Source organism: Cucurbita pepo, chromosome LG10, assembly GCF_002806865.2.
Source record: "Cucurbita pepo subsp. pepo cultivar mu-cu-16 chromosome LG10, ASM280686v2, whole genome shotgun sequence".
In the NCBI taxonomy this organism is placed as follows: Eukaryota; Viridiplantae; Streptophyta; class Magnoliopsida; order Cucurbitales; family Cucurbitaceae; genus Cucurbita; species Cucurbita pepo.
In genome coordinates, this window is record NC_036647.1 from 8,226,070 (window position 1) to 8,247,226 (window position 21,157).

General features: G+C 33.3%; 2 protein-coding genes across 2 annotated transcripts; both read left to right on the plus strand.

Annotated features, from left to right (window-relative positions):
• The first annotated feature begins 8,999 nt into the window (after positions 1-8,999).
• LOC111803436 (natterin-1-like) lies at positions 9,000-9,799 on the plus strand. The gene is made up of 2 exons (XM_023687839.1): positions 9,000-9,355; positions 9,409-9,799. The coding sequence occupies exons 1-2, from the start codon at positions 9,083-9,085 to the stop codon at positions 9,577-9,579; spliced, it is 444 nt and encodes a 147-aa protein (XP_023543607.1). The 5' UTR covers positions 9,000-9,082; the 3' UTR covers positions 9,580-9,799.
• A 6,855-nt stretch (positions 9,800-16,654) lies between these two features.
• LOC111803768 lies at positions 16,655-18,049 on the plus strand. Its single transcript, XM_023688306.1, has one exon. It carries the CDS (start codon positions 16,655-16,657, stop codon positions 18,047-18,049), a length of 1,395 nt encoding a protein of 464 aa, XP_023544074.1.
• Positions 18,050-21,157: the final 3,108 nt, after the last annotated feature.

The window sequence follows — 21,157 nt, forward strand, 5'->3', positions numbered from 1 at the left end:
TTAAAAGGGCATTAATACATTTAAATTTTTAGAATAAAATTCAATTTTTTTTTCTTCTTTTTTATTTTTTATGTTTAATAATATAACAAAAATTATAAAAGATGTGTCCATGACATATGGGACAAGATTGATTGACAATAACTTGTCTATGTACCCTAATTTTGAAAAGAGTGGTTATGCATTAATGGGGACTCTGCTCATAAACTTACATGACATTATCTTTTGTAAGTTTTGCATAAGTTTCTGAAAGAAAGTCTTTATTAATAGAGGAAATTGAAGTTGGAAAAAATTTCTAAGTTTGAAAGAGGAATACAATTATAAAAGAAAATACAAAGGCACGGTCTGATGCTACTCGATGGTTTAAAAAGACGGACAAATTTTTCGTGAAATAAAACAAAGAGGATTTCAAACATAATTTACCATATATTTATATCGTATCAAAGTCCATACATAAGTAGTTGAAATACAAAATAAGGAACTTACACAAAATATTTAGAACAAAAGGGTGTGAAGGATGACGGATGAGGCTTGTCAATGACGCCTTATCAAGAGTCTATTCCCGACCCCGACCAACTCCTTATTTAGCTGAAAATGATGGAAAACATGAAGTGTGTACAAAGACTCAATAAGTAACTTATTTGTAGGATTTTAATCGTGTACTTGATATGCTAGGGTACCACACTCTTTCTTTTTTTGTTCTAGTTCTTGTTGTAATAGTTATGTTCTTGACTTTTGAGTTTTTATCAGGATCTATCCCGAGGACTTTGGTCTTTGGATTAGGAGGTCTGAGATCTAAGGGCCTTCGTACTATGATTCTTTTCTTTCGAACTTGGATCTTGATGTTTTAATCCTTAATCATTATCTATTCTTAGTTACTTTTTAGGTTAGACCTACCACATTTTACATCAAGATCTTTTTAAGAGTAGTGTTAATACACTTAATTTTTTAAAAAAAGTTTAAAATTTTATTATCTTAGTATATGAACAAAAAACCATAAATGCACTCCAAATATCTAATTTTATATGAGACATTCGGTTCATATACTACTGGACATTCAGCAAACTACATAGTCGATAAATATTTACCAAACGAAGTGTCCATGACACATGGGACAAAAGTTGTTGACAATCACTTGTCTATGGACCTGAATTTTTAAAAGAGTGGTTATGTATTAATGGAAATTTAAATCGACACTATTCCGCCCTATCGCCATTTTCACACCAATGACTCATTCTAGTGTGAAGGTATATGCGTTCTCATTTCTATTTTCGATAATAAGTTATTAAGATAAAAGATTCAAACATTAATAAATATTTTGGTAAAAGTAGTTATGCATTTAGTGATATTAAAATACCATAGTCTACAAAGTCATTTTTAATTGAGCTTTTTCTGTAATATAGACTTCTCTCGGGATTACATCCCTAATGAAGCGGAAAATGTGGGAGAGAGTAGAGAAAAAAAAAGTAAAAAAGAACTTCGGTTAGCTTTCTCAAAAAAAAAAAAAAAAAAAAAAAGAAAAAAATTCTAGTTTACAGTGTGAAACAACATGTAAAGAATTTTGTATTTCTGTCTGTTCGTGAATGTTATTATCCTCGCTTCAGTCCCATGGCCATCACCGCGACGTTGTCATCCATGTAGAGGGGCCTCGGCCTTTACCTAAAAAGTAAGAGTAGCACGTAACTTGAGTACTCGAAGAAATACTCATTAAGTGACCCCACACTTTTATAAAATATCACGTTATCAATGCCATAACTTGTAAACATGGTGTTCCATAACATGACATATCTCGTACTAACAATGCATCATAATATAATAAACAAACATATCAATCACAAGATACGACACATGTAAGGGCTATAGGACACACGTTATTCATACTTCAAACATGTTATCTAACTAAACCATTAGTGAAGCCACTTACCTGGGTAGCTTAAGTCGAAGTCACTATTTAATCCTTAAACCTAGTCCAAACTCATCCCTTGAAATTCAAGTTAACCTATATAAGTTCGCATCATAGTAAAACTTATTAACCGATCATATCCACCTAATATCCTCAATTAAGCTCCTAATTTAGTTTAAAGCTAATGGTGATGTGTTCTTACCCGATCATGATTGAAAGCTTCAAAATAATTGTGTTGATAATAATTGCGTTTGGACTGCTAGAGACCAACCTATTTCCTTGCATCTTGGTCGGACCAGCATCAATCGATTAATGTATCTTTGAAAATTATGTATATGACCTTTAGTTGCATTATCTAGCCAATCCCAAGCTATGGATAAAAGCACTTGCTAGTTAGTTTACTTTTTCATATTTGTTGAAATAAAAAGCATAATGGCAATACTAAAAAGTAAAACAAAACAAAATTTTCTCTAATACCACAATGTCACGACCCAATTTTTTTTTGACTCAAGTCGCAAGTAAAATATACTCAAAATATGAAAGACTAACTAAAGGATGGTAAAAATTTTCGTATTTAAAACAAAACATAAATATAATTTATTTATAAATCAAAATTAAAGTATGAATAGATTGGGCCAATAAATATTACAACTTAGAATATTCAAACAGTTAAAATACGAAGTGGTACTATATGGCACTTGTTCCAGATCTGGTTCTATCCTCGATCAGATCCTTCCTCTCACTTGAAAAACATGAGAAAACTTGAATGAGTACAAAGAATTAGTAAGTAGTCTACTGTAGGCTCTTTATCGTGTCCGTAAGATATGCTAGAGTAACACACTCTTTATGGTAATATTTTTGTTCTTGACCTTAGAACTTAGGCCCTTAGGCTATGTTCTTGAGTTCTGAGTTCATGTCATGATCTAGGCTAATGACTTTGGTCTTGGGTTCCGAAATCTTAACCTTAGTTCTAATATAAAAACCTTAGTTCTCAATTTCTTGGTTCTTAGTTGACCTTAATTCTAAGATGGGGTTGCAAGGAGTATGGAGTGATTTCATACGTTGTCGTAGACTATAGCTCAAGATATAAGTCTTAAAAGCTAGTTGGAAAACATAACTCTTGCTGGAGAATAATCCAAACTTTTGTTATTGGTTCGCGTGATCCAAACCTTATCTCGCCTCGATTCCATCATGAAATCTCTTTACTTTCTTCCTCTCAAGCTAAATAATCTATTTTGGAAGGACCAATTTGTGTGGTTGCTCCCAATTTTGAGTTTGCAACTCTTGGTTCTTTACACATTCTCTATATGATTATGGAGTTTATTGGCACATGCCTCTTTAGCTTTTAATTTCTTCATGAAAGTTTCTATTGGTATCCACAAATTTGAGTTTAAACTCGTTCTTGAAGTTCTTCGATTACTTTCGATCTTGATTTCTTTTGTCTTTGTGGTCATCATGGAAATTTGTTCTTAGTGTCCAAGAAAGTGAATGAATCTGCTTTGGAGGGACAAACTTTCTTGTAGCCTCCAATTAAAATTTTGAAAATTTCTCCCTCTTCAATAGTGGAACTTAAATTGAGAAAACATGTTTATACTACTATCACCTCTCATGCATATGTAAAGCAGCTTATTTAGAAGTGGTAGGAATTGATTTGAGACTAATTGATGGACTCTAACTTCTCGATTATTGAAAACCATAGAATTCCATATCCATAGTATAGAAGCTAGATTCACATGATTCAACCAATTTCGAGCTTTTATTCTTGTCCTAAATGATCCTTCACACTTTTTTTGTTTATAGCTCAAGCATTGTTTGAATAGAATATCCAAAGTTGAGCTAATTTTGAGTTTAAGTGTGTGGACAATTCTTCGAAAAAAATCTTCTCATTTAGCCTCTTGCCAACTTTACCTTTGAATTCTGTCCATTAGATCTGTAGCCCATCATATCTCATGGTTGTGATTAAAATTTGGGTGACTCAACCATTGAATTTTATCTGATTGGTTCATTCTTAAAATTTTCGGATAAAATACTTCAACTTTAGGGGTATTTTTTATAATTTTCCATTTTTCAATATTTTATTTAAAAAAAATACAAAATTTTCTAAAAAATCTCTATACTCCTTTATGTCATCATTTTCCAATTCTTTAACATCTTTTAAGTTCCTTTTCCGTATGGAGTTTAAATTCCAAGAAGTTTCTTTAAAATTCTAAAAATGACTTTTTTCGTTCTAATTTTAAAAATCTTGCTAAGAAATTGAAATTGCTCACCTAACTCGAGTTTGGAGTTTTTCTAAAATAATGATTCACCTAACTCGAGTTTGGATTTTTCTATAAAAAAAGATACTCAAAAGTGTGAACCCGTTAATTTAGTTTGAATTTTAAAAGGAGACAATGATGAATATGTATTTAGTGAAAATTTAAATTTGAATGGATGTGAATGCATTAGCAACTCTCAAAATTAATAATCTCTTACTTATTTCTATATTTAATTATTAAGGTAAAAGTTAATAAATTCTGAGTGGGAAAGGTACACTATCCAAGTTTTTATTCGATAATAAATATTTTGGTGAAAGTAGTTATGCATTTAGTGACATTAAAACACCACAATAACTACGATAGCATATAACATTGGTAGAAAGAATTGACAACAAGTTACATCCACCGATTGTACATTTTGGGGAATTTTAGTCCTAGCGGGTGTAGACGTGATTTTGGTGACTTGTCTTACACCCCCATAATGACACAAAAAGAATAGTAAAGGCCAATCGAACAAACAAGTAAAAGGGGTTAGAACCAGCATGCGGCCATGAATGACACGTCTTGGACAAGTATAATTGGAACATCTGACATGCAACTAGAGACAACTTGTCTTAGACAAGCATGACTGTGACACCCTACACCATGTCTCATGAGTAGGATGCCATAATGGGCCTCATGTTTCCCTCTTCTAGATGAGATCCCTCGGTCATGTATTACTAGAAAGATGTCATGATCAAGTTTACACGAACCATGAGACCATGTCGGTCTTACATGGGGAGTAATCTAAAAGCCACTTTAGGGAATGTTTTTAATAAGTTGACTTTGTGATATGAGCAAAGTTAAGTTTGTGTACTATGTCCCTGCAGAATTTATAGTACTCTAGCTTAAGGATACGATTAAGAGCCTAGAAGTAGGCTACTTACTAAGCCTTTGTACTCACTCTATGATTTTTCAGGAGCTGGTCGTGGATGGGGGCAAACTTTGGAGCGAGAGTCGTAAATCAGCTACGCATCCTCAAACTTTATTCGATTTTGATATATTCTTGAGCATGTTTCTTATTTTCTGATTAAAACTATGTTTTGTATGCACACTACTTTAATATAGTGTAAATATATGTATGAAATTATGTTTTAAATACCTTATTTTTATTTAATTTCGTGGTAAATTTTTTCGTGTTTCATGAGTCACGAATCCTGCTCTAGAGGCCTAAAAAATCGAAAGAGTGTTGTAAAGTTTAGTTAATTAAAGATTTTTATTACAACAAATCTTTTAATTTTTTTTTTTTTTTTTTTTTTTAGGATAATACATTGCAAGCTGCCAATTCAATGAGCTTTTACTTATTACGAATGGAACAACAAGAATATGAGTAACTCACCATAATTTCTCCTCTTTGAATTAGTCGTAACAAGTTGTTCTTTCTTTGACTCGAGTTAGTAATACATACTAAAAAATATAAAAGACTAAATAAAAGGATGATAAAAATTTTCACATTTAACACGAAACATAAATATAATTTATTTACAAATAAAAAATGAAAGTTTGAATACATTTGACCTAGTAAATAATACAACTTAAAACAGTCAAATAGTTAAAACACGGAGTGGCATTATATGACACCGACTCTAGATCTGCTTCCATCCTCGATCCGCTTCTTTCTATCACTTAAAAAACATGAGGAAACTTGAATGACTACAAAGACTCAGTAAGTAGCCTATTTGTAGGCTTTTAATCGTGTTGATAAGGTATGTTAGGATATCACACTCTTTTTTTGTCATGTTCTTGTTCTTGACTTGAGAACTTAGGCCCTTAGGTTGTGTTATGAGTTCATGTCATGGATTCCAAAATCTTAACCTTGGTTCTATTCTAAGGACCTAAACTCTAAGATTCTTGGTTCCTAGTTGACTTTAGTTTTAAGATTGTGTTTCAAGGTAGGAGTAATGACTGATTTCAGGCCTTTTCGTATATTGTAGCTCAAAAAATAAGTCTTGAAAATTCATTGGAAAACATAATTCTCGGGAGAATAACTTTTCTTATTGGTTCTCGTGATCTAAACCTAATCTCGCCTAAATTTCATTATGAAATCTATTCATTTTATTGCTCTCAAGCCAAAGAATCTTTTTTCAACAACTTTGTGTAGATGCTCCCAATTTTGTGTTTGAAGCTCTTGCTTTTTTACCAATTTTCTATCTGATTATGAAGTTTATAGGGCTGAACGATACATGCCTCTCTAGCTTCTAATTTCTTCACGAAAGCTTTTCTTATTGCCACGAAATTGTTGGTATCTATAAATATGTGTTTAATGGACAATGGAAGAAGAATTTGGAGTTTTTTCATAATTCATCCATTTTAAACTCATTTTTTATGTCCTTTAATTATCCTCGATCCTAACTTCTTTTGACTTTATGGTCATCATGAAATTCATTCTTGGAGTCCTAGAAAGTGAATGAAACTTCTTCGAAGAAATGAACTTTCTTGTAACTTCTAATTAGAATTTCAAAAATTCCTTCTTGGATGAAACTTAAATTTGGGAACTTAAATAATCCTCTCCATTAGCCATTTGCCGACTTCATCTTTGGATTCTTACTATTGAATCTATAGCCCCTTGTATATAATGATTTTTGGTGAAGTAGACAGCTAAATTTTCCTAAACTTTGAATTTTATCTGATTGGTCCATTCTTGAAATTTTGGATAAAATACTTGAACTTGAGTATTTTGATACATTTTTTCAATATTTTATTTCAAAAAATACAAAATTTTCTAAAAACCCCTTACTCCATGTCATTTTCGGGTTCTTGAACATCTTTATATTCCGTTTTCATATGGAGTTAAAATTCCAAAAATGACTTCTTTCGTTCTAACCTTAAAAATCTTGCTAAGAAATTAAAATAGCTCGACTAGAGTTTGGAATTTTTTTAAAAAAAATGACTCAACTAACTCGGGTTTGGAATTTTCTAAAAAAAACAAAAAAAGATAACTCAAGAGGTGTGAACCATGTCAATTTAGTTTGAATTTAAAAAGGAGACAATGATGAATATATATTTAGTAGGAGTTTGAAATGTGAATGGATAATCTAAATTTGAATCAACTTCAATCCATTAACCACATTGATAATGTCTTATTTAGAAAGCAACATTTAATTATTAAGATAAGTTAATAAATTGGGTGCACACATGTCCCAATTTTTATTTTCGATAATAAATTCTTATGGTAAAAGTTTGAAATATTAATAAATATTTTGGTAAAAGTAGTTATTCATTTAGTGACATTAAACACACTGTACAAGGCTTTAATTAGGTGAAGGACAAATTAAAAGAAGAGATGAAATACACAAACTATACTTTTAATTGTGATTTTCTTGTAATATACTTTCTTTCACCGGATTACATATCTAATGGAGCGGAAAATGTGGGAGGGAGTAGAGAAAAAAATCTGTATGAACCTTTAAACTATATGTATCGACCATTTCAAGAACATTTTCTAACTGTTGGAATGATATCCATTAGACCATGCTTCGATTATCTAGTTTGTCTCATTTTACTAAAACTAATCTCTCGATATGTATTAGTTACGTTTTATCTTCTTTTTTTCGTTTATGTATCTGTTCTTGTTAATTCTACAAAATTACTTTTCCTCGTACCTTTTGAGAAGAAAAGATAAAACATTATTCTATGTTTAAAAAACATAAAATGAGGTATTGCTTTGTTTAGTGTCTTCGGATGACATACGGAATACATTATTGATTTGATAGTTTTTATCCCAAAGTCTAATTCTAGCCGACAGCTCTAGGTATTAATTTTATCTTCCCAACTACCTCATTTAATGTCGGTCATGAATCATATTATTATATAGTTCTCCATTTTGATTTATTGGTCTAAGTTCTAAAATTTATCTATAAATAGCCTTTCTCGTTTTAATTTTAAACCACAACCAAGGAGAGTGAAAACTTGCTAAGAAAAACAAGAAAATTGAGAAAATGGTTCTCCCAAGGTAAGTGGCTTTCAAATCTAAGGCAGATGAGTTGTATTTGAAGTACGTAAAAGAAGATGTTCAAATTCATGGATATATCAAGTACGATGCACATAATGGGGTGACCCCTCACACAAAGTATGAAGTGGAGCCTGCCAAAGTTGGCAGAGGCTACGTGAATATCAGATATTGTTACAACAACAAATATTGGGTTTGTCCTTCAATCAACACTCGATATGTGGTTGCAGTAGCTGATGAACCAAATGAAGATCAATCCAACTGGGCGTGTACGTTGTTTGAACCCATCTTTGATCTGGATCATCAAGCCTATCGAATTAAGCATGTCTACTTTGGCTACAATACATGTAGTTGGAGGGACGGCCTAGCTCGGGACAGGTGCTTGTATATGGGGTATTCAACTCCAGACGCCAACCTCTTCGATCTTCATGTTGCTATTGATTGGGAATCATTCTATGTCTTACCCAAATATGTTGCATTTAAAGGTGACAATGGAAGTTACGTTCAGGCATGCTGGTTTCAACGCCTTCCATATCTACAATTTTCTGCTGATGATATTGGAGATCCAAAAGTGGGAAACGAAGTTTCAACAACAAATGATGGAAATGTTCGTATTAAGTCAAACCACTTTGGAAAATTATGGAGACGGAGTCCAAATTGGATTTGGGCTGATTCAAATGACACCACGGAAAATAACAAAGATACATTATTTTGGCCTGTAAAAGTTGATAACAAGTTTGTGGCGCTTCGTAATTTGGGTAACAATTATTTTTGTAAGAGGCTCACAACGGAGGGTAAGACAAATTGTCTTAATGCTGGTGTCCCACCATCACTAAGGAAGCACGCTTGGAGATACAAGAGTTGGTTCTTTCGAGAAGTATCTATAATGTCATATTTCATCTTTTGGATGCACGAATTTATGGACAACATGTCATCACCATGGCCAACGGAGATGCTAGCAATAATTCCAGTAAAGAAAACACTATAGATATGAAGCTCCGTTACGAGATTTCTGAGAGTAATACATGGTCTTCCACTGTTTCTGCTAAACTCGGTGTACAGACAACAATTCAAACGGGTATTCCACTGATTGCAGAGGGAAAAATTGAAATGTCTGCGGAGTTTTCTGGTGAATATACATGGGGTAAAACGAAATCAAAATCATCTGAGATAGAGACCGTTTACACTGTAACCGTGCCACCCATGTCTAGGGTGAGANTAAGATAGAGACCATTTACACTGTAACCGTGCCACCCATGTATAGGGTGAGAGTGAGTCTACTCGCAACAAAAGGTCAATGCGATGTCCCATATTCGTATACTCAACGTGACACTCTTATGAATGGGGACCAAGTGACTAATTATTACGATGATGGAATTTATACGGCCGTCAATTGCTACAACTTCAAATATGAGACTAAGCAAGAGCCGCTGTAAGGTGTTTGCTTTGCGCTGGTATAAGTATTTGGGTTGACACCAATCATTCTCTCTTAGTTATAATCTAGGAGGGTTGGCTTGAAATAAGGTTATCAACCATTATAAATAAGATTGGTGGAACCCAAATATGATCTTTTATGGTTTATATGTTCTCTAATGTCACAATAGTGACAAAAAATTACCGTCTTTTTTCATTGCAATATATGTATCGTATAAGAAATTTCCTCTGAACCTTTCATCTTAAGGCTAAATACTTAAAATTTTAAATATTTCATAAATTATTTGTTCAAAATCAAACGTTTCAAATGCAATAAATTCGAACATATAAAAATAGTCCCATAAGAATTTTTATAAAATAAAATCAAATTTCAAACTTTAGATAGAACTACAAAAATAATAAAAAATTTCATAACATATGGGATCAAATTGGTTGACACCTAATTTTAAAAAGAGTGGTTATGCATTAATGAACTCTCCAAGTCTACTAGATTTACAATTTTCATCGCATTTTTAATGGACTAATTTTAGAATTTTTTTTTTATATTTAATTATAATTTCCTAGCGTGCAAAGTAAACGTGCCCTATTTTTATTTCTCATAATAAATTTATGGGTACAAGTTCGAAACAATAATAAATCTTTTGGTGAAAGTAGATATGTATTTATTGACGTTAAAACACCTTAGTGTAAAAATTCTTAATTACACGTAAATATGAGTTTACCACGTGCAAGGACCAATCAGCTAAGGCAAGAGAGTCGCACTAGGTGTGTGACACATGACACATGCTAGTTGGATGGTTCGAATCCTACGACGTGCATTTAATTCTTGGAAGGGTAAGAACTTTTACAATTATTCTCATAACGACATGTGGCGCGTTTTCATTGGCATGCTTGATCAACATGCGTGCCGTTGTTAGTGCTGTTGGATCAACATGCGCGTTCTCAGTCTAGTAGTGGGATGTATTCCAGCCGTTGGTTCTGCTGGAGGTGGTGTACTTGGAGCGGTACAGTTTGAGGCGACACAGTTGGGTCTGTCCTAGTTACTGATCCTTCCCCAGGTGGGCTCTCTTTAGCCTCTCCTCTTCCCCTACCTCTAATAGGGGGTCGTCCCCTTTCTCATCTTCCTCTTCCACGTCGTCTGGGCGAATGGTTCTAGAAACTAAGATAATTCTATTTAAGTCTATCGCTTACTAACATAACCATATCATATTACGCACTATCAAAATCATACAACATAGCAAACATATAATAGCGAAACTAAATCATGATGCAATAAGTTATATAATTATATCTCATCAATTTTTCATTCTACATGACATTAATACTTAAAAGTTGACCACAATAAATATCATTAAAATATTTCTCTTTTCTTATCTTAGGTATGACATACTTGACGTCGATGACGGGTATCGACGATTGGAACATGGAACATGTCAAGTGTCATGGTCATGCTTTTCCAAGATGTGTTGCCCATGGCCGCATGCCCGTTGCATGCCGAAACCCTTACCTCGTATCACTTTATTGCTTTTCTTTACTGCTTTCATGTTGTATAATTTCCTTCTTGTTTCTTTTAAGAGTATGACATCTCGGCAAAATCATGTCTACGACTGGTAGATATGAAATGTTCCATAATGTACTACAAGGAGATGTGACTAGTTGTCAAATTCTCCCTATCCGAAAAACTATATGTAAGTTAAGTCGTTGTTGTTGTCTTTTTCTTGTATGCCATATAACATCGTTTTAAATCTCTCTCAACGTTTCTTTCAAGCTTTNGGGTCGTCCCCTTTCTCATCTTCCTCTTCCACGTCGTCTGGGCGAATGGTTCTAGAAACTAAGATAATTCTATTTAAGTCTATCGCTTACTAACATAACCATATCATATTACGCACTATCAAAATCATACAACATAGCAAACATATAATAGCGAAACTAAATCATGATGCAATAAGTTATATAATTATATCTCATCAATTTTTCATTCTACATGACATTAATACTTAAAAGTTGACCACAATAAATATCATTAAAATATTTCTCTTTTCTTATCTTAGGTATGACATACTTGACGTCGATGACGGGTATCGACGATTGGAACATGGAACATGTCAAGTGTCATGGTCATGCTTTTCCAAGATGTGTTGCCCATGGCCGCATGCCCGTTGCATGCCGAAACCCTTACCTCGTATCACTTTATTGCTTTTCTTTACTGCTTTCATGTTGTATAATTTCCTTCTTGTTTCTTTTAAGAGTATGACATCTCGGCAAAATCATGTCTACGACTGGTAGATATGAAATGTTCCATAATGTACTACAAGGAGATGTGACTAGTTGTCAAATTCTCCCTATCCGAAAAACTATATGTAAGTTAAGTCGTTGTTGTTGTCTTTTTCTTGTATGCCATATAACATCGTTTTAAATCTCTCTCAACGTTTCTTTCAAGCTTTCTTTCAAATTCTCTTTGCCCCCGCTTTCTAAAACTTTCTTCTCAAATTGGGGCCAGAGTTTGAGCATAAGTTGAGGGGCGGACCACCTTAGTTTATAAATATTTTAAACTCACGAGTATTTTGGTAATTCTCTATTTTTAGAATATTTTATTATTATTTTTTGTGAAAAGATTCAAAATTTTTAAAATATCATTTAATTTTTTTTTTAGGTCATTTTTTCCTTGTTTAAAAACCTAATTGTTTATAAATTTAGAAAAATTATCCTTTTGCCCTTTATGCATACAAACTTTTTCAAAGGTCTTGAATTCTTACTTGGGCCCTTGCCGTAGCTTGAGTCTTTTAATTCTTTTTCCTTTATAATATAAACCTCTCATGGGCACCTTAAACGAAGTTGAGTTGCCTAAATTTACTTGGAATCTTACATTATCTTTAATACAACTAAAAATAGTTATAATCTTACATTATCTTACATTATCTTTTTAGTCTGGGCATGGGGTTGGATGTGTAGTTCTTTCCCACACACGACCCATGCATGTGCATATGGACCCACCAGACGTGCTCGTATACGTACCTTTAACCCTGACTTATTAGGTTAAATGCGCTGACACGTTGCTAGACACCACGAGGGAAAGACCGATATGATATCATGACGAACATAAATATCGAATGTACGTGTATTTACAAATATAGCATAACGAGCAAGTATCACGATGCACGTGATATACATAAATGCATGAGGCTTCTATAGCTTAAAATTATAGCCTACAATAAGAATCATTTCCTTCTTCCTTTCATTCATGTCATAATACACATTTTAAAAATGACTTTTTTCCTTCTAACCTTAAAAATCTTGCTCAGAAATTAAAATTGCGCACCTAACTCGGGTTTGGAATTTTCCTAAAAAAAATGATTCACCTAACTCGAGTTTGGATTTTTCTATAAATATATAAAAAAAGAAAAAAAAAAAAAAAAAAAAACNGACGAGGATGAATATGTATTTGGTAGAAGTTTTAAATGGGAAAGGAAAATCTAAATTTGAATTCATGTGAATGCATTACCACCCTCAAAATTAAAAATGTCTTATTTATTTCTATATTTCATTATTAAGGTAAAAGTTAATAAATTCTTAGTGTGAAAGGTACACGTATCTTAGTTTTCTTCCATAATAAATATTTTGGTAAAAGTAGTTATGCATTTAGTGACATTAAAACACCACAATGACTATGATAGCATATAACATTGGTAGAAAGAATTGACAAGTCACATCCACCAATAGTACCTTTTGGAGAATTTTAGTCCTAGCGTGTGTAGACATGATTTTGGTGACTTGTCTTACACCCCCATAACGACACAAAAAGAATAGTAAAGGTCAATCGAACAAACAAGTAAAAGGGATTGGAACCAGCACGCGGCCATAGATAACACGTCTTGGATAAGCATAATTGGAACATCCGATATGCAGCCACAGGTAACTTGCCTTGGACAAGCATGACTGTGACACCCTACACCATGTCTCATGAGTAAAATGCCATAATGGGCTTCATGTTTCCCTCTTCTAGATGAGATCCCTCGGTCATGTATTACTAGAAAGATGGCATGATCAAGTTTACACGAACAATGAGACCATGCGGTCTAACATGGAGAGTAATCTAAAAGCCAATTTAGGGAATGTTTTTAATAAGTTGACCATGTGATATGAGCAAAGTTAAGTTTGTGTACTACGTCCCTAGACACTCAAAAATTTATAGTACCTTTGCTTAAGAATACGATTAAGAGCCTAAAAGTAGGCTATTTACTAAATCTTTGTATCTCACTCTATGTTTTTTAGGAGCTGGTCATGGATAGAGGCAGTAACGTAATAAAAAACATAAAAGACTAAATGAAAGGATGATACAATTTTTCGCATTTAACACGAAACATAAATACAATTTATTTACGAATAAAAAATGAAAGTTGGAATACATTTGGCCTATTAAATAATGCAACTTAAAATATTCAAATAGTTAAAACACGGAGTGACATTCTATGACACCGGCTCTAGATTTGCTTCCATCTTCGATCTGCTCCTTTCTGTCACTTAAAAAACCAGTGGAAACTTGAATGAGTACAAAGACTCACTAAGTAGCCTATTTGTAAGCTTTTAATCGTGTCGGTAAGGTATGTTAGGATACCGCACTCTTTTCTGGTCATGTTCTTGTTCTTGACCTGAAAACTTAAGCTCTTAGGTTATGTTCTTGTGTTCTGAATTCATATCATAATCTGTGTTTTCTGGATTCCAAAATTCTTAACCTTGGTTCTATTCTAAGGACCTATTCCAAAATTCTTAACCTTGGTTCTATTCTAAGGACCTTTAGCTTATGAGATTCTTGGTTCTGAGTTGACTTTAGTTTTAAGATTTGACTTTAGTTTTAAGATTGTGTTTCAAGGTAGGAGTAATGACTGATTTTAGGCCTTTTCGTAGTTTGCAGCTCAAGAAATAAGTCTTGAAAATTGGTTGGAAAACGTAACTCTCACTAGAAAATAACCCAATTTTTTCTTATTGGTTCACGTGATCCAGACCTTATCTCACCATAATTTCATTATGAAATCTCTTTATTTTATGCCTCTCAAGCCAAAGAATCTTTTTTGAACCACAATTTTGTGTTTGAAGCTCTTGGTTCTTTACCCATTTTCGATCCGATTATAAAGTTTATAAGGCAGAACGATACATGCCTCTTTAGCTTCTAATTTCTTCACGAAAGCTTTTCTTCTTATTGCCACGAAACTGTTGGTATCTATAAATACGTGTTTAATGGACCGTGGGCGAAGAATTTGCAGTTTTTCCATAATTCATCCATTTTAAACTCATTTTTGATGTCTGGATCCCGACTTCTTTTGTCTTTGTGGTCATCATGAAATTCATTCTTGACTTCCTAGAAAGTGAATGAAACTTCTTTGGAGGGATGAACTTTCTTGTAGCTTCTAATTAGAATTTAAAAAATTTCTTCCTTCTTCAACCATGAAACTTAAATTGAGGAAACATGTTTATGCTACTTTCCGCTCTTGAATCGTGCATGAAACTTGTAAAGGAACTTATTTCGAAGTCGTAGGAGTTGATTTGAGGCTAATTGATGGAGACCCACTTCTTAATATAGAAGCTAGATTGGCTTGATTCAATCAATTCTTGTTCTAAATGATCCTCCACACTTCTTGGTTTATAGCTCAAGCATTGTTCGAATCAAAATATATAAAATTGAGCTAATTTGGAGTTTAAGTATTTAAACAATTCCATAAAAAATCCTCTCCATTAGCCATTTGCAGACTTTATCTTTGAATTCTTACTATTGAATTTATAGCCCATCGTATATAATGATTTTTGGTGACGTAGATAGTTAAATTTTCCTAAACTTTGAAGTTTATCTGATCGGTCCATTCTTGAAATTTTGATAATTTTCCACTTTTTCAATATTTTATTTCAAAAGATTGCAAAATTTTCTAAAAATTAGTTACTCCTTGTTCTTGAACATCTTTATATTCCTTTTCCATATTGAGTTAAAATTCCAAAAATGACTTTTTTCCTTCGATCACTCACCTAACTCGAGTTCGGAATTTTCCTAAAAGAAAATGACTCGACTAACTCGAGTTTGGATTTTTCTAAAAGAAAAAACATAAAATAACTCAAAAGTGTGAACCATGTCAATTTAGTTTGAATTTAAAAAGGAGACAATGATGAAGATGTGTTTAGTAGAAGTTTCAAATCTGAGAGGATAATCTAAATTTGATAATGTCTTATTTAGAAAGCTATATTTAATTATTAACGTAAACGTTAATAAATTCCGTACACATACCTGTCCCAATTTTTATTTTCGATAATAAATTCGTAAGGTAAAAGCTTGAAATATTAATAAATATTTTGGTGAAAGTAGTTATGCATCTAATGACATTAAACAGAGTGTACAAAGCCTTAATTAAGTGAGGGACGAATTAAAAGGAAAGATGAAATACACCAACTATACTTTTAATTGTACTTTTCTCGTAATATAGTTTTCTTTCCCCGGATTACAGATCTAATGGAGCGGAAAATGTGGGAGGGAGTAGAGAAAAAAATCCGTATGAACCTTTAAACTATATGTATCGACCATTTCAAGAACATTTTCTAACGGTTGGAATGATATCCACTAGACCATGCTTCGATTATCTTAGTTTGCCTCATTTTACTAAAATTAATCTCTCGATATGTATTAGTTACGTTTTATCTTCTTTTTTTCGTTTATGTATCCGTTCTTGTTAATTCTACACAATTACTTTTCCTCGTACCTTTTGAGACGAAAAGATAAAACATTATTCTATGTTTAAAAAACATAAAATGAGGTATTGCTTTGTTTAGTGTCTTCGGATGACATACTGAATACATTATTGATTTGATAGTTTTTATCTCCAAGTCTAATTCTAGCCGACAGGTCTAGGTATTAATTTTATCTTCCCAACTACCTCATTTAATGTCGGCTTTGAATCATATTACTATATAGTTCTCCGCTTTGATTTATTGGTCTAAGTTCTAAAATTTATCTATAAATAGCCATTCTCGTTTTAATTTTAAAGCACACCCACCGAGAGTGAAAACTTGCTAATAAAAATCAAGAAAAAGGAGAAAATGGTGCTCCCGAGGTACGTGGCTTTCAAATCCAAGGCAGATGACTTGTATTTGAAGTACGTAAAAGAAGATGTTCAAATTCATGGATACATCAAGTACGGTGCACATAATGTGGTGACCCCTCACACAAAGTATGAAGTGGAGCCTGCTAAAGTTGGCAAAGGCTACGTGAATATCAGGTGTTGTTACAACAACAAATATTGGGTTTGTCCTTCAATCAACACTCGATATGTGGTTGCAGTAGCTGATGAACCAAATGAAGATCAATCCAACTGGGCGTGTACGTTGTTTGAACCCATCTTTGATCCGGATCATCAAGCCTATCGAATTAAGCATGTCTACTTTGGATACAATACATGTAGTTGGAGGGATGGCCTAGCTCGGGACAGGTGCTTGTATATGGGGTATTCAACTCCAGACGCCAACCTCTGCGATCTTCATGTTGCTATTGATTGGGAATCATTCTATGTTTTACCCAAATATGTTGCATTTAAAGGTGACAATGGAAGTTACCTTCAGGCATGCTGGTTTCAAGGCCTTCCATATCTACAATTTTCTGCTGATGATATTGGAGATCCAAAAGTGGGAAACGAAGTTTCAACAACAAATGATGGAAATGTTCGCATTAAGTCAAACCACTTTGGAAAATTATGGAGACGGAGTCCAAATTGGATTTGGGCAGATTCAAATGACACCAGTGGAAATAACAAAGATACATTATTTTGGCCGGTAAAAGTTGATAACAAGTTTGTGGCGCTTCGTAATTTGGGTAACAATTATTTTTGTAAGAGGCTCACAACGGAGGGTAAGACAAATTGTCTTAATGCTGGTGTCCCCACCATCACTAAGGAAGCACGCTTGGAGATACAAGAGTTGGTTCTTTCGAGAAGCATCTATAATGTCATATTTCATCTTTTGGATGCACGAATTTATGGACAACATGTCATCACCATGGCCAACGGAGATGCTAGCAATAATTCCAGTAAAGAAAACACTATAGATATGAAGCTCCGTTACGAGATTTCTGAGAGTAATACATGGTCTTCCACTGTTTCTGCTAAACTCGGTGTACAGACAACAATTCAAACGGGTATTCCACTGATTGCAGAGGGAAAAATTGAAATGTCTGCGGAGTTTTCTGGTGAATATACATGGGGTAAAACGAAATCAAAATCATCTGAGATAGAGACCGTTTACACTGTAACCGTGCCACCCATGTCTAGGGTGAGAGTGAGTCTACTCGCAACAAAAGGTCAATGCGATGTCCCATATTCGTATACTCAACGTGACACTCTTATGAATGGGGACCAAGTGACTAATTATTACGATGATGGAATTTATACGGCCGTCAATTGCTACAACTTCAAATATGAGACTAAGCAAGAGCCGCTGTAAGGTGTTTGCTTTGCGCTGGTATAAGTATTTGGGTTGACACCAATCATTCTCTCTTAGTTATAATCTAGGAGGTTGGCTTTAAATAAGGTTAACAACCATCATAAATAAGATCGGTGGATCCCCAAATATGATCTTTTATCGTTTATATGTTCTCTATTGTCACAATAGTGACAAAAAATTACCGTCTTATTTTCATTGCAATATATGTATCGTGTAAGAAATTTCCTCTGAACCTTTCATCTTAAGGCTAAATACTTAAAATTTTAAATATTTCATAAATAATTTGTTCAAAATCAAACGTTTCAAATGCAATAAATTCGAACATATAAAAATAGTCCCATAAGAATTTTTATAAAATAAAATCAAATTTCAAACTTGAGATAGAACTACAAAAATAATAAAAAATTTCATAACATATGGGATCAAATTGGTTGACACCTAATTTTAAAAAGAGTGGTTATGCATTAATGAACTCTCCAAGTCTTTACTAGATTTACAATTTTCATCACATTTTTATTGGACTAATTTTAGAATTTTTTTTTCATATTTATTTATAATTTTTTAGCGTGCAAAGTAAAACGTGCCCAATTTTTATTTCTCACAATGAATTCATGGGTACAAGTTCGAAACAATAATAAATCTTTTGGTGAAAGTAGATATGCATTTATTGACGTTAAAACACCTTAGTGTAAAAATTCTTAATTACACGTAAATATGAGTTTACCACGTGCAAGGACCACTCACCTAAGGCAAGAGAGTCGCGCTAGCTGTGTGACACATGGCACACGCTAGTTGGATGGTTCAAATCCTATGACGTGCGTTTAATTCTCGGAAGCGTAAGAACTTTATGATTATTCTCATAACGACATGTAGCGCATTCTCATTGGCATGCTTGAGCAACATGCGTGTCGTCGTTAGTGCTGTTGGATCAACATGCGCGTTCTCAGACTAGTAGTGGGATGTATTCTAGCCGTTGATTCTGCAGGAGGTGGTGCAACTTGGAGCGGTCCAGCTTGAGGAGGTGCAGTTGTTTCTGTCCTAGTTACTGAACCTTCTTGAGGTGGGCTCTCTTTAGCCTCTCCTCTTCCCCTACCTCTAATAGGGTGTCGTCCCCTTTCTCGTCTTCCTCTTCCACGTCGTCTGGGTGAATGGTTCTAGAAACTAAGATAATTCTATTTAAGTCTATCGCTTACTAACATAACCATATCATATTACGCACTATCAAAATCATACAACATAGCAAACCTATAATAGCGAAACTAAATCATGATGCAATAAGTTATATAATTATCATGACATTAATACTTAAAAGTTGACCACAATAAATATCATTAAAATATTTCTCTTTTCTTATTTTAGGTATGACATATTTGACGTCGATGACGGGTATCGACGATTGGACCATGGAACATGTCAAGTGTCATGGTCATGCTTTTTCAAGATGTGTTGTCCATGGCCGCATGCCCGTTGCATGCCGGAACCCTTACCTCGTATCACCTTATATCTTTCCTTTATTGCTTTCATGTTGTATAATTTCCTTTTTGTTTCTTCTAAGAGTATGACATCTCGGCAAAATCATGTTTACGCCTGTTTGACATGGAATGTCTTAGAATGTACTACAGGGAGATGTGACTAGTTGTCAAATTCTCCCTATCCGAAAAACTATATGTAAGTTAAGTCGTTGTTGTTGTCTTTTTCTTGTATGCCATATAACATCGTTTTAAATCTCTCTCAACGTTTCTTTCAAACTCTCTTTCAAATTCTCTTTGCCCCCGCTTTCTAAAACTTTTCTTCTCAAATTGGGGCCAGAAGTTTGAGCATAAGTTGTAGGGCGGATCACCTTAGTTTATAAATATTTTAAACTCACGAGTATTTTGATAATTCTCCATTTTTAGAATATTTTATTATTATTTTTTGTGAAAAGATCCAAAATTTTTAAAATATCATTTAATTTTTTTTTAGGTCATTTTTTCCTTGTTTAAAAACCTAATTGTTTATAAATTTAGAAAAATTATCTTTTTTCCCTTTATGCATAGAAACTTTTTCAAAGGTCTTGAATTCTTACTTGGGCCCTTGCCGTAGCTTGAGTCTTTTAATTCTTTTTCCTCTATAATTTAAACCTCTCATGGGCACCTTAAACGAACTTGAGTTGCCTAAATTTACTTGGGATCTTACATTATCTTTAACACAACTAAAAATAACTATAATCTTACGTTATCTTACATTATCTTTTAAGTCTGGGCATGGAGTTGGATGTGTAGTTCTTTCCCACACACGACCCATGCATGTGCATATGGACCCACCAAACGGGCTCGTATACGTACCTTTGACCCTGACTTGTTAGGTTAAATGCGCTGACACGTTGCTAGACACCACGAGGGAAAGACCCATATGATATCATGACGAACATAAATATCGAATGTATGTGTATTTACTAATATAGCATAACGAGCAAGTATCACGATGCACGTGATATACATAAATGCATGAGGCTTCTATAGCTTAAAATTATAGTCTACAATAAGAATCATTTCCTTCTTCCTTTCATTCATGTCATAATACACATTTTAAAAATGACTTTTTTCCTTCTAACCTTAAAAATCTTGCTCACAAATTAAAATTGCACACCTAACTCGGGTTTGGAATTTTCCTAAAAAAAATGATTCACCTAACTCGAGTTTGGATTTTTCTATAAATATAAAAAAAAAATAAAAAAAAAAATAAAACACTCAAAAGTGTGAACCCACGTCAATTTAGTTTGAATTTTAAAAAGAGACAAGGATGAATATGTATTTGGTAGAAGTTTTAAATGGGAAAGGAAAATCTAAATTTGAATTCATGTGAATGCATTACAACCCTCAAAATTAAAAATGTCTTATTTATTTCTATATTTAATTATTAAGGTAAAAGTTAATAAATTCTTAGTGTGAAAGGTACGCTGTATCTTAGTTTTCTTCCCTAATAAATATTTTGGTGAAAGTAGTTATGCATTTAGTGACATNCGCTGTATCTTAGTTTTCTTCCCTAATAAATATTTTGGTGAAAGTAGTTATGCATTTAGTGACATTAAAACACCACAATGACTATGATAGCATATAACATTGGTAG